The sequence below is a fragment of the Molothrus ater genome, chromosome 10 (genome assembly GCF_012460135.2).
Source record: "Molothrus ater isolate BHLD 08-10-18 breed brown headed cowbird chromosome 10, BPBGC_Mater_1.1, whole genome shotgun sequence".
In the NCBI taxonomy this organism is placed as follows: Eukaryota; Metazoa; Chordata; class Aves; order Passeriformes; family Icteridae; genus Molothrus; species Molothrus ater.
In genome coordinates, this window is record NC_050487.2 from 22,260,550 (window position 1) to 22,280,012 (window position 19,463).

The window sequence follows — 19,463 nt, forward strand, 5'->3', positions numbered from 1 at the left end:
GACACCTGTACATTGATTTGTTGGGCAGGGAAAACAGCCCAAATGCAGAATTAGCATTTGTTCTCTTCAACAAAACCAGAATTTTGACAAGAGTAAATTGTGTTTCAGACCTTATTGACTTAATAAATGATGTCACCTTATTAATAACCACTTTCTTGCTCTCAGACATGTCCCTCAGTATTGCTTTTAGCCCACCATTAATTCTTCCAAGGCAACAAGCAGTGTTTGGAGAGTCCCCCCCTGCCCTGGGAGCAGGCTCCAGCAGTGACCCCAGTGACTCCTCCATTTCTGGGGTAACCAGTGGTGGTGGCCCTGGCACAGTCACACTCTGGCTCTGGAGGCAGCTGCTCCCAAAGTTGCCCCTGGCAAAGGTCAGGAAAGCAGCCAGAGCTCTGAGGTTTGACTGAAACCCCCAGGGATGGGGTTACAGCCATTGCAATATCACTCTAATCAACCAAATAGCAGCTCCTTTCCATCAACAGTTAATCACAGGACTTCACTTGTCTCTAAGTTCCTGCAGTTGCCTTGACAGATGAGAGCACAATAATATAAATAAGAAATGACAGTTTACCAAAGAAGGTTAACATAAGGTCACGACCTTTTTCTACTTGACTTCTGCAGCTTATTCATGTGTGAAAACACGCTTTTGTAGCTGTAGCCTCAGCATCCCTTACAGATCTGGACTTCTGCCAACAACTGAGCTTTAAAATTACCATTTAAAATACCATTTTAAATGGTATTTATGTTCAGAAAATACCATTTCTGCATTTCGCGATGCTCGAGTAGAACTGCTTCGCCTCAGAATAAAACATGAAATGAGGATATCTCTGCATTTCACAGCCTTTCTCACTAACACAGTGGTGCCTCTGCTCCACAAACAAGGAGGTATTGGGTGCACACCCATTCCCTCTCCCTTCCTCAGAGCAGGGCACACCTTTCTGAGCAAACCCATCCACAGCCCCTGCCCAGGCTGCCCCAGGAACAGCACACAGATGCACAGGGCACAGCATCAGCCTGACAGTCCTACATTGGTAAATGTCAAATATTAATTTGTCACATTATTTGTGCAGTGATTTAAAGCCAAATCCTGTCTCATCATTCATTTCCATCAGGCACACGAGGAGCGGGAGGGAAGCAGGAGCTTTCTGTCACAATCTGAAATGCCTGCGCCAGGAGCTGCCAGGAAATATTTCTCTGTCAGAGAAGCAAACTGAAGTTCTGAGCATGAAGGCTGGAGAGTGAAAGCTGCAGAATAACATGGAGATAATTAGCTTTGAAAGGCTAATCAGGTCACTGCTCTGGCTGGCATTTCTATGGAGATGCACAGGCCTCCAACTCACCACATCTTACTCTCTATATGAGTATTCCTCACCAAAGTGAAGTAAGACCTTACAAATTACATAACTCTGAATGACATATCCTGCCATAAGAAACCCCAAAGAGCCAGAAAAGATCCCTACAAATAGCCAGGAAATATCCCTACAGCCCTTGGAATGAGGATAGACCCCACAGCACAGGTCTGTGCTGCCCAATCCCCTTCCCCATGTGGGTCCAACCAGCCACAGAATCACTCAAGAAGGAGAAGGTTTAATCAAAGCTGATGCAATAACTATTTTAAGATTATCCCACATATTTTATGCTGTTGACTTGTGCATATTCATGGAGCCTGTGTCTTGCACACACCTTTGACACCCTAGAAGGTGGAGTTGTTGAGCACTGTCAGCTCCTTCAAGCTGTGAAATGAGGCCTTTGGGTCTCCAAAAAAAATTGCTCACAAACCCCCAGCAATGCTTGATCGAAACAGCAGTGCTCTTCACTAAGTTGTTGGTTAGTGATTTTTTATCCACTTTCCCTTCCTTAGCATTAAACAGCTACAAATGGCTAAAAAAATATTTTAAAAAACCCAACAGTTCTTTCCCAATGTCTTTCCCTTTTGTCAGAAGGATGCTCTATTTTGTTTCTGAAAAAACACGATCAATCTTTCCAGTAATAATGACTTGCTGAATAAGATCTGTGCTACTTCCATGCTGCTTTTCTAACAATGCACCTTATTTGTACCTTGGCTTATAAAAAACCCCTGTACACTGATCGATCATTGCAGGCACCAGTGAAATAAAACCAACCACGAGACAAATAATGGCAGCAGAACAATAGTGCCCATCTATTTAATGCCTGAGTTTAGACTAAGGGGTAAAATAAAGCACAATGATGCTATAAAGGCAGAAAGAATGGAACAACCCAGAACAACAATAAACTTGATTCCTCCAAAACCACTGGTTAACCTGAATGAGGAGCTGTTTTTACTCCTATCTGCAAAAATGGCTCCTTTGAGCAATGCAGAGGCATTAATAAAACCCCAGTTCACGCCCTGGAAGTCCTTCCAGCAGCACTCAGTTTTGTTTGAGAGCTCACTTTCTCCTCACATAGTAACCAACCATTGAGTTACTCATCTTGTACCACCTGATGGCCAGAAATTGGCTGATACTGGCCTCCTTGCACGTCAGTACAGCCAAATTCTATCATTGTCACCTCTGCAAAGGTTCAGGTGTATTTAGTGACACCACCACACTCACTCTGTTTTATGACTTGAGTGCTTGCAGTTCATTGTGGTTTTTTCCATTTTTGCCTGAGGATTTAAAAAAAAATGGCCTCAAACCAGCCAATAATATATTCCCCTGCAAATCCTGGTCAGATAAAATACAGTACAAAAATCAAACACCTTAAGCTCTGTTTGAGTTTTAAAGACTGTCCAAAATTGAATTTAAAGTGCATTTTAAGAACTGAATTGTGCAGAAGGAACACTAATTTGACTAACTTATTAATAAGTAAGGAAAAATGACTCACGCGTGCTAAGGATTATGGTGAGTAGGACTCCTGCTTTCACAAACCTTGGGGTCTGGACAACTTTTAAGCACTGAAAGCAGTAAGTAGGCATCAAAACACAGACCTGTGCACTGGCCCATGGGCATATTGCCAGTCAATTCCCCAAAGAGGAAAGAGAGGTGAAGTAGCAGGGATCTGTGAATCATAAATGGTATTCCTGGGCTGAGCTCTCCAAAGGCCAAAATGAAAAGGTGGAGGACCATAACGAAACACTTCAATCAAAATAACATAACCATCTACAGCTTATTTCCATTGTCAAGGTGGATCTCAACTGACAGGCTGCCATAGAAAATAATTCTATTGTCTTTTAGTGAAAAAAGGAGTGCAGTCAAATAAATCATAAAGTTAGGACAAATCGTATGACCACAGACGAGAAATACAATGCTTTAGCCAAACCTTAAAAAGGAGTTGGACAATGGTAAATGAAATCTTGGAAGAAGGGGATTTGTGAGACCCTGTACAATGGGAAAAGCCAGAGAACAGAGTTTCTTGTGAGAAGATGATAATACAGTTCATGAAAATCTGCCCTGAGATTAAAAAAAAAATCATCACCGATGCATTTACTGCAGCACTGAAATGCAGGGGAGGTGCAATCCAGGCCTACAGCAGAGCACACCAGATGATGTGGCAGCACATCCCTGCTACCTGTGTCAGGGGAGAGTCAGGAAGGAGGAACTGCTCTGGCCTGGAATGCAGCACACCTTGGGCACCTCACACCTGACCTTCTGCAGCATCTGATGATGCACAAAATGCAGTGACTCTAGGTCAGCACATCATGTGGGCTTGTTTACAGCCATTCTGTTTGCCAGTGAGCCACATATTTCATTTTGTGTTCTAACGTAAGTTTTTGCATAAGAACGAATTTTACCCTGTAATGCACTAACTAGACTTAAATTTCCCTTAGGAAAAAGACAAATGGGTTTACATAGCATGTGGTTTTAAATCCTTTTTTATTCAGTTAATCTCTAGCTGTGGAATTGTGATTGAAATATGAAAATGTATGTGTATTTTCTGATAAGAACCATTTTGCTTAAGAGACAGATGAAATATTATCAAGCGCATACACTTTCTTCAAGTTTTTCAACTGATGACGGAAATCCCATAATCAGAACATGGCACAGCCAATCCAGGTTAAGTGATAACATTTTTTTCAACAAAATAAAACAAAACCCCAACCCTTTGAAGTGTTCTTAGAGTTACATCTTCGTAATCCAGACATGAGAAGATCTGCGCTCTCGACAACTCTGAGCATACGCTCTTCAGCTGGCTCCACATAAAAGCCAGCATTTCCTTCCCCTTCCTAAGTCTGCTGATTCCCTAATAGCAGTGAGACATGGTACAAAGCATTACCTGCACAGGATTTTCCATCTTCCTCCAGCTTCTGGCCAGCTGGACACTTGCAGTGGTAGCTGCCGATGGTGTTGCAGCAGCGGTCCTGGCAGCCGCCGTTCCCCGTGGCGCACTCGTTGACATCTGCCAGGAGAAAGCACAAGCAACCAATGAAGGATGGGCACTGACAACAAACAGCACCTGAAAATCTGAGGACAGTTGTGCCTGACTGATGTGAAAAAATGAGAAAGTTTCTGAGATGAACAGCTCAGGACCCTGAAGCAACATCAGAAGTGGCGACTCCCGGCTACGCTGCTGAGCCCCTCCACTCAGCCAGGCTGTGCCAGGGGAGGTTTAGGTTGGGTAGCACAAAACATTTCTTCATTGAAAGGATTGCCAAGCACTGGAATGGGGTGCTCAGGAAGTGCTGGAGTCACCCCCCCAGAGGGATTTAAAAGACAGATATCATAGAATCATTACAGTTGGAAAACACCTCTGAGATCCTGGAGCCCAGCCATTAGTGGATGTGGCACTTGGGGACATGTCCTCTAGGTAGGCTTGGCAGTGCTGGGTTAATGGTTGGACTCAGTGGTCTTAAAGGTCCTTTCGACCTAAAAGATTCTTGCTCTCAGGTGAGACAGCAGAAAAGCCAGAAGGAGGAGGATTAAGCAGCAGAAGATAAGCATCATCATGACTGTAAAAACCACAGGCAGTTACTTGTAATAGTGGCACTCCTCATCCCCAAGGGAGAAATGAGGCTTTTAAAAAAACCATTTAATTAGTTTGTAAAGAAAAATCATAAAAAAAATAATTTCACATTCATGCAAGAGAGGTGAAAGCCTTTCAACTGCAACCCTTCGGTGTTAAAGACTAAGATTTACCAAGGTTTGTTAGTCCTTTAATGAGCTCAAGTTTCACTTGACTGGTTCATTTCTGATCCTGGCTAAAAGCCACAGGTTGAAAGAAATTTTTGAGGAGGTTTCAGATACACTTTTAAAAGAAAAGTGTATCACAAAACACCAACTTTTGCTAAAGTGTAGCTGAAGAGGCACAAACCCACAGAAACCACCTAATTTCTCTACAGCTTTAGACTCAATGCAATGACCGACAAAAATGATAATTTCTTTGTCCTCAGTGATACTGGAAAAAACTGGCAGGCTATAAAGAAATAAGATAAAATTCAGTTATCCCAGAGCTACACAACAAACCAAATCCTAACTCGCATGATGCCAACGAGGCTCTTCTCGATTTCACGGGAACGCGATTCAAACAGAAAGTTTTCCTGGAGAAAAACACTCCCCCCCTTCCTCCCCTCCAAAAACAAACGGCACCAAAATAACAACGTGCGTCTGCTCACTTCTTCTCAGCAAGAGACGAGGAGAGCATATGACAGGAGGCAGATTTTGGACGTGTTCCTCCGAGCTCTGGGAGGAGGCACGCGAGCGCGCGGAGAGCGGCGTGCAGCCCCTTCCGAGCGGTTTACTCGATGTGGTGATAAACAGTAACAAGCCACAAAATAACCCAGCTCCACAGCTTCGACTTCTATTTATACTAACAGGATTGAAAACTAATAAAATCTCCCTGCTCTTTTTATTTTCATTTTTATCTTTAACAAAATTAAGGGAAGAACCGGTTTATTCTTTAGCGTCCAAAATGTTACGTGACCTCCTGGCGTAAAATATTGACTGATTGAGTGGTCTAGGATCTACAGCCCAATTTATTAACACCAGTGTCTATATTTTGAACCAAATTATTGGACCAAAACCTTTCTAGCTGAGGAGCTCATCATTATCCCCTTGATTTCACCAGGGTATAATCCATTCGGAAGTGCATAGTGCTGTTGCATGCTAATATATAGGAAGTTTCTCCTTTGATTGCAGAGTGTTCCTGTTAGCAATTAAAAATCTTTTCCTTCCTTATTCAGCATAAAATCCTGTGGTCCAGCTATTGGTGCTGTATGACTGAAAACCTCAATTCCTCCTTCTTCTAACCCTACCTTCTTAATGCTCTGTCCAGGATTTCTTTGTCTCTGCCTTAATATTTGTTTTCGTCTTTTGATGAAATATTTTCATGCATTTCTTTGCTGCTTTTTACACCAGAAACCCACCACCTCTTCTGTTATACTCACAAAACCTGACTTTGCATCTCCATGTGCCTTTAAAACAAAGGTCTTATTTAAAGCTAATCATCATAAAATAAACTATGATTTAATTTCTGAGTAAAGGCACCAAAATTTTTTTTGATACAGCTTTATTAGAGAGCAATCACACTAGAAGGAATACACTGGGTGGGAATAAATCTCACCAGTTTTAGCCCTAATACTATGAAAATCTGCTCTCTAAGCATCTGCATCCTTCCCTGTCCTGTCTCCCGTTCAAGACCTTCCCCACTGCCTGCTCTCTGCCAAGCTGTTTTCTGCAACTCCATAATAAAGGTCAGATGTTGCCTCAGTCCAAAGAAGCACAAAAATAAATGATCCGAATGTGAAGTAATAAAGAATGTGTTTTACATTTGTAAAAGGCCGGGTCATAGAGCTTTTACAAGCCACAATCAGCTGTTCCATATTCCTAAAGCAGAGTAGTCAGGATTTTAAATCTGATTACTGTTTTGCCACTGAAAAAAAAAAAAAAAGGAAACTTAAAATAAACTCAAGAAAAACAATTCTGTCAAATGATAAATTTCTGTCTGCTTTCCATATTCAATGTCACTCAAGGTCGCAAATATATTTTGCCTTTTGAATAGTGAGCAAAATGACAGAAAATTTCTGACATGTAACAAGTCTGCCACGTTGGGTCTGACAAAAGTTCAATGTTATCAAGCCTATCAATCCATCTGTAATGACATGCTGTAGGCACTTCAAAAAAAAAACAAATGTGATGTTTGCTACAGCAATGTTTCACATTTATTTATAGAGCCAATGTTGCAACACAAAAACATTATCCATGGGACATACTGGATGTGAGCCTTCAATCTTGCCATGGGAAAAATAATTGAAAACACCTTGTATCTGGATTAACTTGATATTAACATTATATATGATATGTCTAGCATATATGTGTGGGGAAAAAAATCCACAATATATTTTAAATCCAGTGGTATGTTAAAATATGGATTGTTGACATGTGCTCATGTCCCACACTCTCTGCACTCATGGTATTATAGACAGAACTCTGTGAAAAGGTGTTTTATCTCCAAAAATCATATAAAATACTTTATATGGAAAGGAACATACCTTTTTTCATGAAGCAGACCACCTTTGCCCAGTTAACCCTGCCTAGGAGCTACATGCTGAATGGAGAAGGACAATTCCAATCCCTTCACTTCTCTGTTCTTGTTTATGCTATTCCATCTGAAAATGTCACACGTCCTCAGCTCCAGGGAAAACAGCCCTTCACCAAGTTTTTATGAAAATGTAGGTGATTTCAGATTTCCTACAAATAAATGAAGGCTTTATGTAAAAGCAGACACTGGACAAAGGGCTTTTAATTGGTAATTCCAGCTTGAGATCTAACAGCAGTGACCTGCTCTACCACTAGCTCTCAAAAGTAGAAAGCAGATGAAGAAGAATCAGTGTGAAAAGCAGAAATAGGCGTTGGCATCAGGGCAGAAGTCTCCTCTCCACTGAGCTGCTGGTGAGGGCTGCAGCTCTGCAGGGTCTGCACCTGGAGCTCAATTCAGCACCTTTAAAATCCAGGGAGGGATTAAACCTGTCCTGAGCACAGCACTGGCCAGAGCTGGGCAAGGAGAAAGCACCTGCAGTGAGCAGGGGCTCAGCTCTGCACCAGGAAAACCATGAAGTGAAAGATCATCTAATTTTGGCAAATTTGTATGTTTAAATCAGTTAACAGCAGTTAACTCACTGCCTACAGCTTAAGATATTTTTATTTTCCCCATACGACACGTTTAATGCCATATTCATTAATATAAAGACTAATTTTTAAGATAACAAAAGGAATCTCATAACTGCCACACAGTATTTAAAACCCATTTTCCAAGGTTTCTGCATTTATCAGCTGTATATGAGCAATAACTTTGTTCATTTAAGGCAGCCACATGCAGATTTGCCATGTGGGTGCCCAGTTTTTGGGCTAACCCGTGCTCTGACCCGTGAGCCACTGACTCCAGCACGTGTCAGAGCTCCCTGGACTTGAAATAAATCACTGAAGTGGAATAAAATCTGTAAAATCATTGCCATTGTTATCGCAATCCTGCCTGAACAAAGCCCACCAGCACGGAGCAAGGAGGTGATTTTGATTAGTTTAAAAGCATTAGGGGAACACACCCTGCTTCAATCAGGGGTCGCAGCAAGCACAACGCATTCATTTAGAGGGAAGACAACATTTCATTAACAATATTTGGGACCTTCTCCTGAAGACTATGATGAAGATGGGCTGATTTCAGGAATCTAAATGTTAAATATCTTTAAGAAAGCAGTTTGATTCCTCTCTCCAGCAGCCACTGGCAGCTTCTATTAAGTTTTATAGCAATTCAGAGATGTAAATTCCGAACTCAGAAAACAAAAATGCTGTTGGGCAAAATAAACCAAACCAAATCAAACCCTCACAATGGTTAGGATCAAAGTCTAAATATAGTTTATCATGTACACCTCAAATGCTCCTATATGCATACTTTAGTATATCTGAGTGTCTGGCATATAAAGGTGTAGAACTGCAACTATCTGACAATTTGCTTTTATAAGGAGGTATTATAGGCAAGTGTCTGCAAATCACAATGCCCATTTGACAACTTCTCATACATTGATCTAAATAATTTGATTCAAGTTTTAAAAACGCTGAAAATCCAAAAAATAAGAGTACCTCCTTAAGTTTTACACACTGTTTTTGGTTTTTTTTAATTACAGCTTGGATAGTTTGCAAGCAAAACCATATGCCTAAAAAATCCTGAAACCTGAGAAAGTTGATTTGAACTTTAAAGGCCGCTCACTGCTACAATGCAACGTAGCACACATGCATATATATCAAAATTACACATACACATAATGTAACGAACAAATACACGGGACAGGCTGCCAGGCACAACACTTGCACCCCAAAGGCTGCGTTTGTCTTTTGGTTTCCTGCAGAAAGCTTTGCAGCAGTTGTCTGTGAGCAGTAATTGTCTCTAAAACATAAATTACATACATCACTTCCAGCACTAACCATAAATTATCCGCCTGAATAGCAAACAAAGCTGCTCGTTCTGATAGCCAGCGCAGCCCTGCCCAGCTATTGATTAAGCACTCTCAATGCTTTATTAGGTTTTCTTCCCCCACAAAGTCAATACCAGGATGAATATTTCTTCTTGGGCTGTTATGAAGTATCGTAAATCTGAGTCATTATTAACAAGCGCCTGATTAGTGGAGCAAAGTTATCGGAGAGTTTGGCACAGGCTCCTGGAGCTTCCCCTCCCAGCAAACACCCATCACTGCCACTGTTCCTGCTGGCAGCTCTGGTCCTTGTGCTTCCACAAGTTATCACCTCCTTTTTCCAAGTTTTTTTTTTTTTTTTTTAATTAAAGAAATTACTGCTGCACTCATTGCTCCTTATCCCCATGTCACATTCCCATATGCAGAGAGCATCCATCACATAATGAGTATGTGCATGGCCCCTGCTCCCCAGGGATGGGGGGCTCTGCCTTGATTTGCTTTCTTCTCTTACTGTGGCACTAAAGTATTTAATTTAATTCAACTTAGATGCAAAACCAAAAGCAAACAAAGCTCCTTGTTAAATATACTTAGCCAGCATTCATTTCTCCTTATTAAAATCATCATCTGAAGGAAAAAAAAAAAAACAAAACCAAACACATTCATCAATCATTTGCACTTGCTCGCATTAAGAACAACTCCTTTGAAGTCAGAATAAAATCCTGTAGGGGGAAAACACAGGCTCAAAGTTTAAGTAGGTGAAACCACAAGCTCTTAAAGCCCAAGATGCTGCTGTGTTAGACTGGACCTGTAGCTCATCTTGTGCCACTACAGGGAACACTCTGTACCTGATGCAGGTACAGAGACGGCCCCTTCCACCCCAAGCTCTCCTACACCACAAGCCAGACTCAGCTCTGAAACTGGCACTTAAAAGTCCTTTTAAAATCTCTGTTCCTGGTCACAGCAGTCCTCCATAACTATATACATGCCTGCTCGCTTTTTAAAATTTTTCTTTTTTATTCCTAATGTCCTGCACATTGATGACATTTTGCAACAACTTCCAAAACCAAACCGTTACATGAAAAAACACCAGCTTTGATATCTTTTGAAATCTTTCTCTTTAGAATTCTGTGTCAAGCAGGAGTCATTCCCTAGAAGTGAAATGCAGAATGACCTAGATCACGCCCAAAGTTTCCCTCTGTTCGCTAAAGAGAACTAAACTGAGAGGTGGAGCTGGGAGAAGGTCTGTCAGAGTACAATGAAACCCTGTAATGGTGCTCATTTTTAAACTATGTTTTCCCAGCCAAGGTATGAATAATGCAACCAAACAGCCCAGAACATCTGAATAAAGCAACAGCAGCCTAGCGGATGCTAATTGGCAGCAATTGGCGCTGATTGTGGAGTGCGGCTGGAGCTGTGATTACAAACAGAGCTGACGCAGCCAGCCCAAACCTCAAGTACTGCTGCTGCAATTAAAGATATTTTATCAAATTAGACAAGTGTTTGCCTTTCCCTGCTATGATGGTTATGAGCGAAACATAAAAGAAAGCCTGGCTGGCGGTGCGGCACCTTCCCCACTCTGCCGAGGTGAGTTCCTTTCTGCTTTGACTTTTTAAGCCACAAAATGGAACCCTTTTAGTAAGAATTCAGGGCTCTGCAGTGCCATCCTTAAAAGCCCTTGCTTTTGTCTAGAAGTGCTTTTGCCCTAAAAATGCATTCTCTTTGCAGTGTACCTGACTTCCAGCCCCGACAAGTTCTGGTTATGCACACACAAACACGAAAGGCTTTGAACTTCTCAAGTCTGATCTCACAATGTAAGCCCTTAGTATTTTTGCAGGCAAGTAAACACTCTTCAAACATCATTTCCAAGGCAGTGACTATCAGTGAGGTTTCAGGACTCTTAGCACCTGGGTTGATGTTTTGAGTGCTAAACCCCAAGCACAAGCCCCACAGTTGACTCCAGCCAAGCCAAGTCCTGGTGCCCAAAGGAGAGTTCAGAAAATGCACCTTGAACTCCAGACATCCCTGCACCCTGCTGCCTTCTGCTTGCCTCAGGGAGGAAGTCACTAAACCACTTGGTCATGAACTAAGGCTGGCTCTTGGCTAATATTTTCTGTTATCCCCAACTCTCCTCTTGATCTCAAAAGAATTTACATGAACCTCTGCCTTTTCTCCAGCCTCCTGTAAACATCTATAAAGCAGGTCAGCAGAACTGAATTGAAAAATATATAGAAAAAACTCCAGTGTGCTGGGTCATTTCTGAAAGCTTAGCACTTACAGTAATTTTTACAGACCTCCATGAGAACCAAAAAAAAAAATAAAAATCAAGGCTATGCAAATGTATGGAAGTTTTCAGGCCATGAGAGCTGGAGAATGACAGCCAGTGTCATAAAAAAAGTGTGAATAACCTGAAGATACCCATGGGTTGGCCAGGGCCATCATCTTCAGGACCAAACACAGGCTCAGAGACCACAGCACTGGCATCAAAAAGGAACGGCAAGGAAGCAAAGGCAGCACTTTGTGTACTCTGCTCAACCTGTACTTTTAAGGATTTATGTCAGGTGCTATGAAGAGCACGGCACTGATCCAACACAGCAATAACAAAAACCAGAGATAAAGATAGATGAGCACGTTGGTGCTGCCTTTGAGGATCCCCAGGATGAAAGGCGAATGAACAATTTCAAACAGAAATAAAAGCTTGTTCCAAGTAAAACCTGTAAGGATGGGTCAGATTCTACCAATTTAGTGGTGGCACACCATGTGCAACGTGGGGTGTTGAAAAGCTCTGCTATAATATTACTCAAAAATCTGTGTACAGCAGCAATCTGAGTTTGTGACAGCAGGAGTGTGAGAGGATGAGCTCGAGCCAGCAGGATGCAGGAACAGGGAACTGAGGGCAGCAGGAATGGCTTATCTGGAAATCAGCTCCCAAACATTCAGGGAAAGGACAAAATCACAGCTTTAGCTTCTAGCTGCAGAAGAGACAACAAAGAAAGTCCTGTTGGAAGTGCAGAATAAAGTGTTTATTCCAGCTTTGTCCCTGTCTTTACTGTGTCCTCAGAAGAACTCATCAATCTGAGCAGGAGAACGTCTCCTTCTGTCTACACAAAATGTGGAATAAATGTGTCAAATCCAGAGTGTCCTTCTGTCCACTGCAACACTGTGGGAAAGGGACACCTGAAGCACTCCACAATCAATTTTGGTACTCCACAACCAATTTTGGTACTCCACAACCAATTTTGGTACTTCAATCCACACCAGGGCAGCTCTCCCCTGGTCCAAAGCAGTCCCTGATGCTGCAGTGGCCAGGACTGCAGGTGATGAGTGATGGTGCTGCCACGAGGGAACCCCCAAAACCAGAAAATGTCAAACCCCTCCCTGCCCACAGTCCCCTGTGCAGGACCAAAGCCCCAAGCCCAGAAGTTGCTGCTTAACCTACAAACAGGCTGAGTGCTACAACAGAATGGGCTGAGCAAGCTGACAAATTAGGCAGCTTAAATTTCAGGGCATTCCTATTGTAATAAGCCAGTTCCTTACAAACTGTGCTTTTTCATAATATAATTAACCCCAGCACTAAGCATGTGAGCAAATGAGTTCATTTTTCACATGAATAATGGAAACGTTTCTTTCTTTTTTCTCTTTTCTTTTCCTGAACCATTACAAGCAGAAATGAATATAAAAAATTTCTCAGCAGAGAAAGGATGATGTGTGCTGGCTTCTAGTTTAGAATAGGAATTCATTATGGACATTTAAATGGAAGCTCCTATTTTCTTTCCTTATTTTTTTAATATTTGTCCTTGCCAGTCTAATCCAAAACTTTGCTCATCATCAAGATCTAGCCTGGGGTTAGATCAAACAGCCTCTGCTATGGCCTGAAATGGGTTGAATTTCTCTTCCTTCCCGTATCCTCCTGAATATTTTCTCCCATCTTTTGTTTTCCATGTCTAGAAGATCTTTCTAGCAGTCCTGTGGGCAGAATTACTCCCTGCCCTGACAAAAATCCTGTGCTAACTTTAAATGTAAACTCACTCCACTTCCTACTACAGAAAATAACATTTCTGTCATCATTCCCTGCGTGGCTGAAACACAACCACACAACCAGGTCACTCATTTACAAGAGACACAAATGGGAACTGGTTATTCAGTTTACAGAAGAGTAAACTGTAAGAACTGGCAGAAGTGTAAGGCACAGTCACTTCCAGAAACTGATCTTATGTGTCAAGGGCAAAGCAACCCATGGGAAGAAAAAAAAAAAAAGAAAGATTAAATCCTCATCAGTTAAATTTGTAAAGGAACCCAAGGGAAGTCATTTCCCAGAGACTCCCTTGCCTGATTTGTCTTATGAATTCTTCCAACTTCTCTGACACCAACAGGTGCTGTTAACTACTGAAATTGCTGCTGACTGGCCCTGCTGAAAGGGAGTGCCTTGAAAAGGCAAAAAATAGCATTTAGTACTGAACAGGAGCTAAATATTGCACAGGTCTGAATCCTGCTCATCAGGAACAGCAGCCAGGTGAGCATCCTTTAGCTGAAAGGGAATTCCCACTACGGAATTCAACCAGGGCACTTAAACTTGAATATGGAGTTACAGCAAGGTTGAAAAAAGAGGGATGTACAAACCATTAACTTCCATGCAGATTTCACCAGTGACAAGCTCCAAGCACAGAACTGAAGAAACAGGATTTTCTCTTTCCAGTTAAATCAACAATGAGGAGCAGAGCACAGCTGGGATTTCTCAGGGCCTTTCCCAGCAGGACAGAACAGCACAGAACCCTCCTCTAAACCAAACAAACCAGGCCCAGCATGGTGGGGTAAGGCAGACACTCTGCAGAAGGAACAATTCGGCAGCCAGTTCCCTCAGCCTGACGCCAGCATCTGAACCTGGGACCTTCCCTGCTCCTGCTCACACATGTGCTCACCACGTGCAGCTGCTGCCTGAGCACGGGGAGCAGGCTCAGCCTCGCACCCCAGGAATTCTGCTTATCAAAATATGGGATCCTAAGGTTTTTCCAAAGGACCAGTGTCAAAGGTGATCACAGGCAGAAATTAGAGGGCTGAAATTGTTAATCCTGCTTGGCTGAAATTAATTCGTACCAGAGCAGGAAGAGTCAGTTTCATGCAACCCAAACTTCACATTCTGGTTCCCAACACAAACTAAATTTGCCTTTTAAATCTCTCTGGATGTCAGGCATCTGGTCTTGATGGAAAGCCGTACCCTATTTTTTCAGGGGGTATAACCAAAGAGAAATTTGCATTTATGTCTTCAGTGAGACATCAACGTCTCGTCAGCTTAAATAATTTAAAACTTCAAAGTTACTACATGACTTGGTCTTTTTATATATGATCATTTTACACCTTAAAACATGTGTTCCTCTATCTCTCTCCCTGCAAACAGCTGACATATTTTCATGTTCCTCACTCTTAACAAAGTGTATACCATAGTAAAATATTAACATCACATCACACTCCTATAAGATTGTTTGGTTTAGGATAACAAACTCTTTTTTGAGTTTGTTGAGGTTTTTTGAGCAACAGTAAGGTCAAAGTATTAAATTTAAATCTCTTAAACAGGATGTGCCTTAGAAATAAACTCGAAGTTTTAAAGATCTATTGAAAATGTTCAAAAAATTAAAAACAGACAGCAAAGGGCAAACATTACAAGGAGAGAAAAATTCTAATAAGGCCAGAGGGCTGTGTAAAAATAAATACATATCCAGCACACACTTGTGTACAGCACACCTAACGTAGGCAAAGACAAGTATATTCCACAGACACGTGTATTGTTTGGAGTCTGAGTCCTGTTTTCAGAAGAGTGAGGAAGTAAATCAATAAATATGTTTACCTTGATCTTTAGCTCACTCTTACAGATCACTCAGAGCATCTCATTTAACCAAAGCTCTTCAAACCCAGCGCTGCCTGCTCTTCAGCTGGAGGAAAAACAATGCACGTCAGAGGATCCAAGGCTGAACAGCCTGGCCCCAGCACATCCCAGCCTGGCCTGGGCACTGATTAATACCAAAATCTTTCCAGCTATGTGAATAAAACACCCCAAAACCTGAGCAGCAAGGCAGGACTGCCGCAGCGCCGCGGCCGCGGGTCGATGCCAGTTCACAGCTCAGGTTTCCACGTTCAGAATTCCACCCTTCAGTTCCAATCAAAAAAGAAATTCCTCACATTCAAGCCAGGCTAATTACTTTTTTGCATGGAAGAGGCAGCCAAATTCCCTGTGACGCACAAAGGGAAAGTGTGATCTATGAGCAGAGCACATCCACCACAGCGTTATGGATGGTTCTGGAAATGCAGCCAGAAACAGACGTCGCTCCCAACATCGCCGCTGTTGCCAACAGTTACCACCTAATGCTGTCTGAGAGACTGCAGTGATTTCGTGTTCAAAGGGAAAGGCAAAGCCTCTGGTGTCTCAGATCCCACGTTAAAGCTGGCAACGGGGAGCTCTAACACCTGGAGGATATTCTGGAGGAGGCAGCTATCGCCGTCCCCACGTGGGATGCGGCCGCTGCCTGTGCGTCCCTGGGTTACTCAAAAAACAACAAACCTCCCCAAAACCCTGAGAGCTGGCCTGGAGCTTTCTGCTGAAGGAATGAATGCAGCAAAACCATAAACTGTTCCTCAATTACAGGATGCTCCAGTTATTAATTTCACTTTTTCTGCACCGCCTCTTTGTCCCAGCCCGGAGTGCAATATGATTGATTTTACTAGATACTTATACCTCCTAATTTTACTAAATACTAATTGTATCTCTTCTCCAGGATACCTGCATTATGACCATTAACAAACAGTGAAAATGTTTGTTAGTGAAACAGTGCAGATAATGTGTGAGCATTTCTCCATATTTATTTTTTGTAACACAGAAAAGGTGTCAACAGTGGCCAACACTGGTAATGCTAAAATTGGTTATTACTGGGGCAAAAGACCAGAGGCTCAAAGATGGGAGAGGAGGAAATTAACAGTTTAACTTGACAGGCAAACTTCTACAGAACATAAAGCTAAGGATGGTAATTTGTTAGTGTTATATGACCCAAAATTATTAATGGAAATTGTTAAGATTCTTGAGCATGCAGCCATGCCATAGACGTCTGAAATGCACATTTTAAAACACCCCTACTTCTCCTTTATATCTTTCTCTTTTTAGGGATCACTTTCTGAAATTGCTTTTGTGCATTATCAAAGAAACCAAGAGACAGCTTTTTCAGGAATAAATCTCTTTGTTTGGGCAAAGACCAGCAAATCTCCTTAGGCCAAGATTTAGGCTGTGCTCTCAACTGCTCTCCTAACCCTGCAACCCAGAGAGGCAACACTCTTCTGTAAAACAGACCTCAAGCTTATCTTGCAATAATCTGCTTCATCTTCAGGTGAAAGTTCTTCACAAGGTGCAAAATACTTTCAAACATTTTTTTTTCCTTATTTCTTCTTTCTCCCTCACCTCGACAGTCCCACGCTTCCAATTAAATTAAAAACTGGACCAGTGCAGTTTTTTGGGATTTTCCCCTCCAATGCTAAAGTATAATTATAAAATAGGGGGAATAAAATTGCAAATTCCACCAAGGTCATTAATGTACAAAATGCAAATTGTCTCCCATTTGTCAAAGACCCTAGGGAAGTCTAGAGATAATTGAAATGATAGATGAACAGAGGAGACTAACTGCTAATGGTCTGTATATCAATGGATCAATGTCACATTTATGAAGGGCTTTGGGAAATTATTCTAAATACTTCATCTACAACAGCTGAAGTTTAGCCTACTTTTTCTTTTTAATGCTGAAAATATAATGAAAAAGTTCACTTTGTAGTTACACAAGTGTAAACCTGGGGTAATTTAAGGTGGATGGCAAGAAATTGAAGTGCTACTTATGTTTGTGCCAGATGTGACCAAAATTCTCAGGTACTGGGGATTATGGGATAAATAAAAGTAATATGTATTTCAGAGATAATCAAATATAGGAACAACCTTGCCCTCAAAGCATTTAACTCAGCTATTCACCTTTGCAACCCATTTTCTTCAGAATATGAATAAACTAAAAAATCAAGGAGTACACATAACACTGATTTCTGTGCTTTCTTATTTTCCTCATATTTTCAATTAGAAACTAAACTGCTCAGATCAGGGGCTGTTTTCAGATGCATTTATAGGGCACTGACCAAACAGGAACAGGCAACAGAGAGGAGAAACCCCAAAATATTCCCTTTTCAAATGAAAGGTGAAACAAATCCCGCAGGTAACTTTGGTACAGTTTCACAGAAAATCATATTTCCACTTCAAAAGAGGAAAAGCTACAACCAGTAAGTCCCTCTGAAGAGCATTCTCCCAGTTGTGTGCTGGCCAGGCTACACTAGTAAGGGACAGTGAAGAGGAGACATAAATAAAAAGAAAATTTGAACATTAAGATGCGATTTTGGTTAAATCTGTAAATAATTTGGGGAGCTGGGTCAGTTTAGACAGTTTCTTCTATGATTATGATTATTATTACTTTTTTTTTTTCCTGCTTTTTCTTCCCAGACACCAGAAAGGTCTGGATGAAGGTAAACCAGAAGGACAAGTGCAGGCTTCTTTTGTGAAAAAAAAATATTTTTCTAGTGAAAAGAAATAAACCATCACACCCTTTTGTGAGGCAGTTTACACTGCAACGGGTACCATCACCACAAAATCACACACATCAAACCCTTTTCCACCTTGATTTCACTGCACAAAGTCACAGGAAGGGGATGGGGAGAAGAGGTGAGTTTTCTTGTCGGTGGGAATGAGAGAGATTTGTTTCTTCTGGAAATAGCACCACAATTGCCTGGCTCGTGGAAACATGAACTAATCCAGAAAGACCTGATTTCCCCAAAACCTGAATGAAATGGTCCTGTCTGAAACCCTGGACTGCTTCTCCTGTTACAGGACTTGGCACATGAAACAAGAAGGGAACAAGGCTCTCAGGAAAACAGCACTGAGAGGAAACTCTGCTGCTGCGTGAGAAAAGGTAACAAAAACTGCATGTTAAATGATCAGACTATATTTTCTGTTCATTCCAACCACAAATATTCATAAAATGAATCAAGAAGTCCCATCGAGCTGCTGAGAAAACAAGAAGGAATATCCACGTGTTGGAACCTGCCTTCTCAATTATAAAATATCACTAAGGATGATGGAGCTCTGGAGCAGTTTCCCTTACAATAAACCTTGAGGCAAAACTGGTCAGAAATGTAAAGTGCACGTGAAAAAGGAACCCCCAAGACCAATCTGCTGAGTCACTGACATTAATCAGCACTGTTCATACTGACTGTCTTTTCTAATAAAGGTCTGTGAATAAGTACTCAAAAAAATCTCCATAGGAAGGGGATGGTGCTATGGGGTGAAACAAAATTTTCAGTGCCTATTTTAAGGAAGAGAAGGAGGGAAGGAAAGCTAACAGCACAAATAAAACAAGGTGTCTTGCAAACTACAGGAAACTTTTGTGGAGATAGCCTGTTTTGGATGTTTCAGTTGGTTGGCAGAACCTGAAAACACACAAAACCAGTGTCTGCTTGATGCTGATTTGCTAATAGTCTGTCTTTCCTGCCCCACTGCCCTGTCAGTCTTGCTCAGTGCAAGCTCAAACCAACCACTCTAAACCCAGCAATGTAACAGCCCAGCTTAACTAAATGAACATGATTTGTCTCCTTTTATCTATTGTTAGATATTTACCAGCTAGAGGGGAGCAGGAGTGCTCCTTCTCCAAGGTCTCAGAGCTGCCCTTCCCTCCCACAGCCTCCCCAAATCCTTCCCCTGAGGAAGAGGAACAGAGGGGAGAAACAAAAAGGTCCCCAGCAAGGAGCAAAAGCTACCCCAAAGAAATAAAGCTGAGTTTTACAGAACTGCCTGGCTGCCAGGGAAGGTGGATCTCAAGGGCTTTCTCTGAGCATCTCAGCTTTCCATCCCCGCTGGACTCCCACCTGGGGTTTCCTGCAGATGCTGAAGGAGCAAAGCCCTGGCCTGGTTTTGGGTTTTCAGGGGAGTGCTGGCTCTGATCACTGCAGACTCTGGTGCCAGGTAACCCAAAAGGGCTGTCAGTAATTTCACCTCACAGGTGTGCCAGGGGGTGAGGTGCAGCCCCTCTCTGCTGCTTCC

General features: G+C 41.9%; 1 protein-coding gene across 1 annotated transcript in view; it reads right to left on the bottom strand.

The window, feature by feature from the left end:
- LOC118690009 (multiple epidermal growth factor-like domains protein 6) overlaps positions 1–19,463 on the bottom strand; it is a 191,533-nt gene that overhangs the window by 85,655 nt on the left and 86,415 nt on the right. The window contains 1 exon segment of the mRNA XM_054515880.1: positions 4,234–4,356. Within this exon segment, the coding sequence (XP_054371855.1) occupies positions 4,234–4,356 (123 nt within the window).